Source organism: Etheostoma cragini, chromosome 14 (assembly GCF_013103735.1).
Source record: "Etheostoma cragini isolate CJK2018 chromosome 14, CSU_Ecrag_1.0, whole genome shotgun sequence".
NCBI lineage: Eukaryota > Metazoa > Chordata > Actinopteri > Perciformes > Percidae > Etheostoma > Etheostoma cragini.
In genome coordinates this window covers 3,647,231-3,658,473 of record NC_048420.1, presented here as the reverse complement: position 1 = coordinate 3,658,473, position 11,243 = coordinate 3,647,231, and the positions used below count along the sequence as shown (strand labels likewise).

General features: G+C 40.5%; 2 protein-coding genes across 5 annotated transcripts in view; one reads left to right on the top strand and one right to left on the bottom strand.

Moving 5' to 3' along the window:
• slc6a18 (solute carrier family 6 member 18) overlaps positions 1-2,973 on the top strand; it is a 17,652-nt gene extending 14,679 nt beyond the window's left edge. The window contains exons 7-13 of the mRNA XM_034891776.1: positions 54-87; positions 163-291; positions 401-557; positions 758-962; positions 1,040-1,199; positions 1,305-1,467; positions 2,720-2,973. Of these exons, the coding sequence (XP_034747667.1) occupies positions 54-87; positions 163-291; positions 401-557; positions 758-962; positions 1,040-1,199; positions 1,305-1,467; positions 2,720-2,938 (1,067 nt within the window). The 3' untranslated portion in view covers positions 2,939-2,973. The remainder of the gene's footprint in view (positions 1-53; positions 88-162; positions 292-400; positions 558-757; positions 963-1,039; positions 1,200-1,304; positions 1,468-2,719) is intronic.
• tert (telomerase reverse transcriptase) overlaps positions 1-10,533 on the bottom strand; it is an 18,768-nt gene extending 8,235 nt beyond the window's left edge. The window contains exons 1-17 of one of the 4 annotated variants that reach the window (XM_034891771.1): positions 10,214-10,533; positions 8,309-9,623; positions 8,037-8,226; positions 7,792-7,945; positions 7,517-7,684; positions 7,145-7,306; positions 6,960-7,061; positions 6,790-6,875; positions 6,526-6,642; positions 6,316-6,387; positions 5,581-5,769; positions 5,103-5,229; positions 4,869-4,930; positions 4,417-4,541; positions 4,187-4,324; positions 3,522-3,671; positions 3,069-3,376 (exon numbers count right to left, since the gene is read on the bottom strand). In XM_034891771.1, the coding sequence (XP_034747662.1) occupies positions 3,568-3,671; positions 4,187-4,324; positions 4,417-4,541; positions 4,869-4,930; positions 5,103-5,229; positions 5,581-5,769; positions 6,316-6,387; positions 6,526-6,642; positions 6,790-6,875; positions 6,960-7,061; positions 7,145-7,306; positions 7,517-7,684; positions 7,792-7,945; positions 8,037-8,226; positions 8,309-9,623; positions 10,214-10,429 (3,327 nt within the window). In that variant the 5' untranslated portion in view covers positions 10,430-10,533 and the 3' untranslated portion in view covers positions 3,069-3,376; positions 3,522-3,567. Of the gene's footprint in view, positions 1-3,068; positions 3,377-3,521; positions 3,672-4,186; positions 4,325-4,416; positions 4,542-4,868; positions 4,931-5,102; positions 5,230-5,580; positions 5,770-6,315; positions 6,388-6,525; positions 6,643-6,789; positions 6,876-6,959; positions 7,062-7,144; positions 7,307-7,516; positions 7,685-7,791; positions 7,946-8,036; positions 8,227-8,308; positions 9,624-10,213 lie in introns of those variants that run through there. The other 3 variants (XM_034891770.1, XM_034891773.1, XM_034891772.1) reach the window with 3 other exon arrangements.
• Between the last annotated feature and the right edge of the window lie 710 nt (positions 10,534-11,243).

Sequence of the window (11,243 nt, the reverse complement as noted above, 5' to 3'; positions counted from 1 at the left end):
GTGGCTGGATGCTTCCACCCAGATCTTCTTCTCTCTCTCTGTGGCCTTTGGAGGTCTCATAGCTTTCTCCAGCTACAACAAAGAGAAGTAACTACAACTTTTTAAAACCCTAAAAATTGGGTGGATTTATGTATGACTTTTTTTTCCTGTTCTGTCAATCAGAAACAACTGTGAGAAGGATGCTGTTCTAGTAGGAGTAATAAATAGTGCCACATCTCTCTACGCCTCCATTCCCATCTTCGCCATCCTGGGATTTAAAGCCACCAGCGCCTACAACTCCTGTAATGAGGGGTATGTACACACACATACTTTATGTAATTCCTTTATGTAATTATTTATTCAATTCCAAAGCTTCTTGCAGATACCAATAAGGCTGATTGTTTGTGAATCTCATTTGCAGAAACATCTTGGCTCTTACCAACTACTTTGAGTTTTCAGACCAGAACATAACTGTAGAGAACTATGATCACTGGCTCCAGTATTTAAATGGTACATCTCCTGGTGAGGTGGCCAGTCTGGACCTGAAGCACTGTGACCTGCAAGCGTTCCTTGATCAGGTATTGTAACTGTGAAAACACATCTAATCTTGTACATTGCATTCTTTTTGTCTGAGTCTCATTTTTTATAACTTCCCTGTCCCCTTAAATTGTGGTTGTGGCCTCCCCTTTCTTTCTCTGGAGTACAGTACATCAAGTACCGTTCAAATATGTACAGTCAGTTCATGCTTCCTCATTACTTTCTTGCCTCTCTCCCTCAGAGTGCGTCAGGTACTGGTCTGGCTTTTATTGTGTTCAGCGAAGCAGTGATAGAGATGCCAGGCTCGCAAATATGGGCAGTACTGTTCTTTGTCATGCTCTTCAGCTTGGGTCTCTCCTCCATGTTTGGCAACATTGAGGGAGTCCTCACGCCCATCAACGACCTCAAACTAGTGCCTAAGTGGATCCCAAAAGAACTCATAACAGGTGCCTGCAAATCAGTCAAAGGGATACACGTTTCCCCCTTTGAACTCCCCCTTGATCATTTTTCCTCACTTCCTTAGCGATCATCTGCTTGGTAGCTTTCTTGACGGCTCTCATCTTTACCCTGGGCTCGGGAAACTACTGGTTTGAGGTCTTCAACAGCTACGTGGGCTCTGTACCTCTGCTGATCATTGCATTATTTGAGATTATTGGAGTCATTTATGTCCATGGAATGAAAAAGTAACCTTTTGGCCTGTTCTTTGATTCCGTATTATCTTATGAGATTAAGACAATTTAGATCCCGACATGTAAGACATTGTCTCTTGTTCCTTTAACCTCTGATAGTTTCAGTGAAGACATCTATTTCATGACTGGGAACAGGCCTAACATCTTCTGGAAGGCATGCTGGATGGTGATCAGTCCTTTACTGCTGGTGGTGGTGTTGATTGCCTATGTAGTCGTCCAGGCACAGACACACCCATCTTATCCCACATGGAACCCCGCCTATGTAAGCAAGTCAAGGGTACTGACATGGAAATGTTAAGATTTTAAGAATTATTATATATTTAGAACCTAGCATATTGTGTGAATCCTTAAAAATCCCAAAGGTTAAGAAAGAAAGTTGTAAATGAGACAAACGCACAGAAGATTATCACTATTACTCTGGTTTAGAATTTAAAGCGAACAGATTTACCATTTTGCTTCAGTTTCATCACAATAATCAGCACCATTTTCAGCTTCAGAAGAATTATTCTTTTTTGGAAAGAAAAGACTAACTGTACACTACCTGCACAGCACTAAATGGCACACAAAAGCTGGTGACCATAGGGGAGAACCTAAGAAGCCAGACGTCTACCAAAGAGTTGGTGAAGACCAAAAACAGAGCTAAAACTATTGAATTTTGACGTTAAATACCATTCAAAATAATGCGATTATTGCTTTGTGTCTGCTGGATATACTTGCTAAAGGTCACCATAACAACCTCATTTGATGATATGTCAGTGTGGCGGTTACAATGTCTTGCACTGACCCCAAACAGCCAAAAATAAATACATTATTCCAGGTTTAAATGAATAATTTGACATTTTTGGAAATACACTCATCTGCTTTTTGCAGAGTTAGGTGAGAAGATCGATGCACTCTCATGTCTGTATGCTAAATATAAAGCTAGACGGATAAGGGTGAAACAGCTAAATAAGTATACCATCGTCTCTAAAGCTCAGCAATTAGCATGTTTTCTTGTCTTTGTTTACAATGAAAAAGTGAGTTGCAGTTTATTGGGAGTTAGGTGCTAGAAGTTTTTCTTGGTTCAACAAAGTGACTTTTAAGTCACAAAGCTAATGTAATTGCTTGCTGGCGGTGGCTTCATACTTAGCACACACATTTGCAAGTAATATCTCATTCAAAGAGAGAGAATAAAGAGAAAAGGGAAACTCATGTCAGTCTATTGTTCAACTAGGGTTGCATGCTTGCATCCCTCGGAGGGAATGATCATTTCATTGAAAAATATTAAAATGAACACAATTAAAATTATAGTGTGATTCTTGTGAGGTTCTGTAGCAATCAAAGATGTTTTCTTTAGTCCTTAGGAAAACATTTGTCTCTGCAGTTTCACAAAACATGATCCAGAATGGTTTGATTTGGCCTTTAACAAATGTTGTGATTAATTGTGCAGCCTTATGTTGAACTTCATTTTCAAATGTAAGATTGTTACAATATTCTATACATTACATTTTATACTGCTTTGTCTTTTTCTTCAGGAACTATTCCCCCAAACTGAAGTGAAGCCCTATCCAGACTGGGTGTTTGCCATAATCCTCCTGCTCTGTGTCCTACCTGTGATCTCCATCCCTCTGGTGGCTCTCTACAAACTGATCTGCTGTAGAATCAGGAAGTCCTCTGCTCGCACCCACCTAAATTCCTACTTCAATGACGGCTTTGAGGTCGAAACACAGGAACAGAAGGACCAGAGAGCTTAAGAAAATGTTGCAACTGACTTGAATTTGCCATGCAGAACTTTGCTTTACATTTATCAGGATTTATCAGGACCTGACAACTCACATTTGTTTCCCTGATAACATTTATTTAACATTAGAAGTCTTTCGTACATTGTTGTGAAGTGTACATGGAAATAAATCATATTCATATCATTCTCACAAATCATATTGAAACGGCTATGTCATAAAACATCCACTTCCAGCTGACAATATTTCTGTGAACTTATTTACATACAAATGACTAATAAATATCTTACCTTCCTTGTTTATGACTGAGGTTAACCACTGTTTTATCAAGTGTTTTATATCAGATGACTTGAGACCTTATCTTTATCCCTCTCCATTCTTAAAGCCTCTTTTGGATACATTGTATTTTTGGCACACAGAAGATGAGATAAATCCAAATCACTGACTTCAAACCTGAGGATGAGACAAGAAAAAAAAAAGTTTGTATCCTCTTAATTTTGACAGAACTTTGGTGGCCACATTTTCAAGTAGTACAAAAAATAGACCAAACTCAAAATATAAACATTTTAGGGAAGAATTAATTACTTACGTACCTTACCTATACCTGTTGAGGGTTTAATGCTTGTCTTGGGAGCTTGTCTTGTCTACATCAGGATGGCCAGGAAGTCGACTGGTGTCCTGGGGTTAGTGGCTTGTCGAACCCTGGCCAGCCTCAGATCCCCCAGACATCGCTCCAGACTGCGCTTCCCTGTCAAGAAGATAACAGCTAAAACAGAAAGATGCTGTTGTTGTTTTTTACCTCTTTGGTGCTATCGATTTAAGACTAATCCGGGGACATACCATTTTGTAACATCACTACTTCCATTCGGTTTGACCAGTGAGTTGTAGAATGTTGGATAATTTCTGTGCATTTGATTAAATATTTGTAGCCATCACACTGCAGCAAGAATATGATTTGAGAAAGAGGCTGTGCACATTTTATGCACGAGGGGCTCATTAATTATTATTATCTCCTGACAGCGAAAGAAAGTGTCTGTAAATCTTTTTTTTTTCATTTTCATTCTTTTGACAGAAATCTAACCCTGGATGATTTTAACACCTTGCACCATCAGTTTTGACAATGATTCTGCAGATTATGTCATGCTAATTAAAAAAAAATCTTCACCGTTGGCCTTTTCTCATGATAATTGCTTGTGCACAAAGTTAAATGCCCTGGCATAGTTCCTGTGTGGTGTTGTGTATGTGTTTCCTGAGGGTACATACGCTTGTGCAGGTATGGGAGCAGATCCTTGTAGAGAGGACGGTGTTGTGACAGCACTAGCAAGAAGGAAAGACAGAAAAGCAGCTCCACTGCTTCATACTGCATGATGCCAGTCATGGCCTTACTGCCCAAAATCATTCCTGGAGAAAAGGTAAGAAATGCTGAAAATACATGTATAACTTGATATTGCTTAAAACATATTTCTTACAGATGTATATAGGGGATATGTTGCCTTTGTTGCTGTGCCTGATGAGCTGATTGGCGTATTCGGCCATATTCAATATCATCTGCAGAAAGTAGAGGGGGTTCTTAGCAACTGTCTGACCAAAGGGCAAACTCTGGGCACACACATGGAACCTAAAGAGAAAACAACAAAAAAACAGGAGAAGGCCCAAATGAAAACAGAGTTGTGCCCTGGCCATTTAGATATTTACATTCTGATATGAAAAGCAGGAAAATTAATTCTCAGCTCAGTGCTGTGTATTGATTGATAACCTGTTCCTGTGGGTTTTTTTAAGCTTTTATAGCCTTTCCTTTTGACAAGACAGCTAGGTGAGGAGGAGAGAAAGAGGGGGAAGGCATGCAGGAAATCATTACAAGTCAGACTCGAACCCTGGACCTCTGCGTCGAGTCATAAACCTCGAAGTATATAAAAATTGTCAAAAGTCAGGTCACTGTCTTTACCTGCAAGCATGAAGCAGCACCAGCTTGTAGATGTTTTTGTAGACTGCCTCAAGAGAATTGGTCTGAAAAGTAAATGGTGATCTTTTAACTGTGACACAGCTAATGTATGTTTGTCTTGCAGCTGAATTTAACATACTTTGAATTTAACAAACTTTTGTAAAGGGCCTGATACTTGACAAGCTCTGTATTTAAAGTTTTTTTATCCTAAAATAACGGCACCATCATTTCCCTGACCTTCAGGTCCAAGAACAAGGGATGGCACTTGAGTCTGAGGATAGCCATCAGTTTCCTCCTCATTTGCCATCCAGCTGAATGGATCGAGCCCAAAGTCAGGCTGTAGCGCAAAGATAGGCCTGCATAGCTGTGAGAGAAAAGATTGATATTTTTATTAATCACACAAACTTTAACACGGACTAACATGCAAAACCTACGAGAACTTGCCAATAAAAAATATTGCAAGAGAACTTCCCATAACAAAAAACTGTAAATGGATATGTTGTTATATACTGTGTTCTATGCAAGAAAATGAATCATCAAACTGGGAGTTGTCACCAAGAATGTTTATGGGTAGGTACAAAGTACAGAGAGGCGGTTTCACTCAGCTTACAAGAAACCAGAAAGAAGACTCCGAAAGGCCAATAACTTTCACAAGAAGAATACTTGAGGCTATTTTACTTCTGAAGTATAATTTACAACCAAAGGGATTGTTTACCTAGAATAGTCTTTGTAGACGTCTAGTGAGTGCGTGTCCAGCAACAGTCCACACCAGGGAAAGAGGCAGTGAGGGGACAGCACTCGAATGCCGGGGCAGGAGCCCATGTTTCCAGACACCTGAAAGTTGACCGCCACCTTATGCGGGTTGACCACCAAGCCATACTGTGGTACCCCGGCCAGCAGGGTCCTATACATGACGTGCAAGTGTCATTAACCGCTACATTACATAACCGTCACAAATTCAGCATCATGTCACAGCATGTAACATCTGTCCCAACAACTTTTTCTGTTAAAGGAAAAATGTAAAGCCCTGTATTGATTGGCTGATACAGATACTACTTTTTTTTAAGGAAATCATCAACACTGGGAACTAAAAACACATGTGTATGTTCTCTGATAGTTTTCCATAGCAACAGTTGCCAGTAACTGAGAAGCAGTGATGGTGATACTGTTTAAAGATCAGATTGGGGAAGTAATTGTCTTGAATTGTCTCTTTATTCTTTTCTTATATTTCTGGAATTTGTTATTTCTTTCTTATTATGTAATAGAATACATTTTATAAATTTCTTGGAAAATGTGTTTTTATTTGCTTTTATGTGTTTTTTTGAAGCACTTCGTAACTGGGATTTCAAACGTACTCTACAAATAAAGATTATTGTTAACATAATTTAACTTACAGATGTTTAAACTACATTTATGCAACTTTCTTCAATAAAAATATGGTGTGTCATACTTGAGAAAGTGTTGTGCTTCTTGTAAGTCTGGGGTGATCAAAAGGAAGTCATCCACCAGTCTCATCATACATCTACAGAACATAGAGAGAGGAAAATAACACATACAATAAATAGAAAGGAGCTACAATACAGTAACACTGCTCTCTGCTGCTGCAGATGTGTTATTACATCTATAGAAGTTAACTGAAATTCATAGCCGTCTGTTGTACCCTTTCTTTGCAGTTATGTCTTTGAACAGGACATTCTCCATGTGACCGTAGCAGAGACAGCAGAGCAGACTGGACACAACCGATCCCTGAGGAATACCTCGGCACTGACGATATGTTCTGACAAACAAAGGGCTAAAATCAGATTGGAACTAAAACGGGGCAAAATACTGTAAGTGTGAGATGTTCTTCGCATTTCATCACATTTCAAAATGAGCTATGACAAGATAATCCAAAATAGGTCTATTTAATTTAGGTAATTCTTACTTCTTGCCAAACTGCACAACGCTGCCAGTAAGCATTTGGGTGAAGAACTGCAACGCCTCTCTGCCATAAAGATCTGAGCAGAAATGCTGGGAGAAAGAAATGAAATGCACAGGTTGAAAGAATGTTCACACTTCTTTATCTTAAGAAACATTTGAGGATGTCAACCTCACCTGCTCTACTAGTATGGCGTGATGAACTTTTCCTCTTTTCTGAAGTGATGTCACAAAGCCTTTCATGTTGGTGGATCCCATGTTATCCTCCAGTAAATCTGCCTGGATTAGAAAACATGAGAAAAACACAAACACACACACACACACACACACACACACACGCACACACACACACACGACGGTACCTGTCTCAAAAAGGACTTTTTGAGGCCCTCGTGAGAATCAGCCCAGACTTTGGCATAGCGGCGGATGGTAAAGAGTTCTTCCTGGACAGGTGACAGAGCCTGGCCAATCACTTCAATGAGTCTGTCATGAGGCAGACTCTCATAGGCTCCACTCACATCCACCTTAAATGCAGAGACATAATGAATGAATGAAAAAGAAAAGAGGACAACAGCATTTAACAAAAGACATATTTTTCACATTGTGCTAAAACTACAAGATAATGATTTTAGTAGCAGTATCATCATACAAATGAATAAATATGACTGCATTAAAATAAATCACTAACATTTTCTCTGCCAGCACAATCAACAAACTAGGAGACAAAAACCAACCTTAACAAAGTAGAGGGGTTGTAGCTTGTCCTTCTGGGCTGGAGCTTGGGAGCGCAACACCTTGTGGATATCTGTCATCCCCCACACTGTGGAGCCCAGGAGGGATGGAGTGGAGCGCACACAGGCCCGCAGAGTGTCCAGCAAGTCCCGAACATGCCCTTGGTAGAGCTGCAGGGGGAAAAGAAATGTCCTTAATGCCTACGCTAACAACATGTAAAGAAGGACAAATAATGGATGTGTAATGAAGAATTTTCAATGTCATTTTCAAGATGTACCCTCGTTTTGGCATCTGCTCCTACAATGCGTGTGATAGGCCTCATGCTATCAGTCTTGGGAATGAAGCGAAGGCGCGAGATCACGGTGTCTTTGGGGAGGGATGCCACCTGAGCCGGAGTCAATTCCTCCATCTGGCCTTTGGAGAGGTGACCTCTAAATCACAAAAAAATAGGTTGTGAGCTTGTGTGTCCCATGACTGCATAAGTATTAACATTTGCAGGAGTGTGTATATGTGTGAACCAACCTGAAGGCTATCTCCTGCAGTTTTGCCCAGACTTCCTGTCTGTAGAACCTGACAACGTTCTTCTGGCCCACACTCTCAGTGACATAGAAACAGGCTCGAACCAGTCCTACAACATAGCCGTCCAGAAGCCAAGCCAGGAACTGACCCAGGATCCGTGTCCGGTGTGAGAGCTCACTGGGAGGATACCTGCCTGCAGATGTGAGTGGTTTGGTTGAGTCAGCCAAAATACAACAAGCACGTGAAAATTAGTTCACCATCAATGACAATCTTACCTGTTTTACTGATCTTCAGCCAATCACAGTCATTCACATTCATCTTCCACATCAGTTCCGCCAGTGAAAGCCTCTCAAACTTCCCACTGCGCAAGAATCCCTTGACCCTGTAAAAGAAAAGAAGTCGGTTGCGGTCGGATCCCCATAGCTCCTGAGGGATCACAGTGGAAAGGCATTCCCTCACGAAAAGGTAGACCCGGTGAGGTGCACAGTGTTGAGGCAAGAGGGAGCTTAATTCCCCTTGATCTGCACCTCTCTCCTGCCCCACTGGGCACATCCTCTGCAGTATTTTGCTGTAGGGACATCTCCTGTGTTGACGCAAAAGATGACTGAACAGGGGGACCATTTTAAAGAAGCGCCGAGGGAGTTTCTTTGGCTTCCTCTCCAGCCCGTTTAGATACCCCAATCCCTCAAAGAAGACTGTTCGTACTAAATCTTGCCCTTGTAGCCTTCTGCACCCATCGGCACTCTTTTTCTTCCTGTTGAGAAGAAAGCCACGCATGCCCTTTCCCCCATACAGGAATCCCAGTGTGCGGATAAAGCATTGGGAGGGAGGCAAAGGGGGGAAAATCCCTGATCTCCAGCTGGGTCCTCCCTCCAAGGGAATTATGCTTGTTTGTATTTCAACAGGCTGTTTGGAACCAGTAGTGCCATTTTCCAAAGACTTTTTAGATAGTGTTTGATCCACAGACATGGGCTGCCCTTCCTCCACTGTTTCATAGCAAACATGTTGCATTTCATGTGTGGGCTCTTGCTGTCCTACCCGTCTTCTCTTTCCTAAACGAGTCATAATTTCCTCCTCATCCTTCAGAACAGTTTCTCTTTTTCTTTTCCCCTCTTTCACTCTTACATCCCTTCTGTTTCTTGTCTTGGTAATAGTAGGATTCTCAACTTTCTGTCTTCTTTTCAAGGTCACTGCACCTCGATTTCTTCTGAAATGAGCACCGTGATGTGTCTTAGACCGAGGCTGGACATAAAGTCCAGTGGAGGAAGTAGTCATAGATATCCTGTCGTAGACAGGAGCGCCACACACCTGGAAAGCACATGAAGGAGGGACTGCCACAAACACAGAGCAGCTCTCCAGCAGGTACCTTGTGAGGTCTGTGCCAAGGCGCATTGTGACTTTCTTCCACAGGTCACTGCCATGGATGTAGGCAGCACTTTGAGTTACATCTCCTTGGAATTTGAAGTGGTCTGCATCCCGCTCCTCCTGAGCAAGGGACAGAAAATTGTAGCCGTGTGCCAAGATGTTCTTTTTTCTTTTTCTTTTTAGAGTGTTAAGGATAAAGGCCAGCAGTTCAGGTAGAGTGCAGATCTGTGTGAAAAACAAAATACAGAAAATCCAAAAAATATGCTTTATTGGCCAACATTAGTGTCTCTCATTTGAGTTATATCATTGAATCCTGACGTGTTCCTTCAAGTTTTTGAAGTAATAATAATAAATAATAATAAACGTGACAACATAGTGGTTTGTACATCCATAATATATCACTTATCAACACACTTATCTGTGTGTTGATGTAAACTTCGCATGCAAGGCTTAGTTACATTATCCACGACATAGCTAGCAGTTGCTCACTTATAATTCTTATTTACGATATTTTCAAATTCCACAATAACATTTATTTTTCTTTTCAGTTCCCTGTTCATGTATTAAACGGTACGAGCACATGCATTGTTCCCAACTCCTTTTCTACCAAAATGGAGGGGTGACGTATGTTATATTTAAGTAGAACTACTCCAAAACACTGCAATAAGATAATAAAGGTTAGCACGACAGCTAGCCTTAGCTAACTAGCCATCAAGGTTTTACCAGAGATCCTGCCTCCGGTTTTACTTTTGTGTAAGCTACGTGTCAACAAGAAACTGGCATGCCGGAAAGTTTATAATTGACGGTAAATATACCTGGTTGCAGCTTGGCACTTGCTGTAGTTCCTTGTCAAAGCATACAAAAACACCCCGGACGAAGGATTTGAAGCGGTTTGTGTCGGACTCTTCAATGAGCACTGCTCTCTGTCCTTCTCTGAACACGATGCTGCCCGCAAATTCCTCCAGAGTCCGTATGTGCAGATACAGTGACCTTAGAATGTCGAGCGTATGGTTCATATCAGTCGCAGACATACTGACATGAAACGTTCGTGTTATATAAGCATGTATGTATTATATTAGGTCATTAGTGACGACATTTTAGATACAATAGTGGTTAGCGAGAATGCGGTTGCAGTTGAAGAGCCCGCGTCACCCTTAGCCAATGAGGGATTAGTTTACTGTAAGTGTCCAATCAGATAGTCTGTGCTCCAAGCATATTTACAGTTGACCAATAGCCAACAGGAAAAGACATGTTGTCTTTTCCATGTGAAAATTGACAGTTCCATGTACAACAAATATCATAATTTTTATTGTACCAATATTTTGGCAGTTGGAATGTATTTGACATGTAAATGTACATTCGAAAAACCGTTAATAAAAGTAGGCTACATACACAGTGATAGACATACTGCTAAAAACAAGGACAACAAACCTGAACAAAGTAAACAATTTTGACGACAAGTAGGCCTACTAAGTTCAGGCCTATACAAAAGTATACGTTACAGTAAGACAACAGGGCCATGTAAAAGTGCAAATAGTGCTTGAATAAATAAATAATTATTAATAAAACAGGTTGCTTACAGTGGATATTTGACACATGTTTACACGTTTAAATGATCTGTTTAACATTAAACACATAGGTTACATGTTTATAAGTAACTTAAATACACAATTTACTGCTCTGGATTGGAGTAGGTCACTCTAGAATATTTAGTGTTTTTATTTATTCTTCAATAAAATTAACGATAGCTTCATTTTTATGAATTTACATTTGTAAAAGGGATTTATTTTAATTTTTTGGGGATCTTTCTGATCCGACAGAAAGTCACTACTGATGTGAGATTAA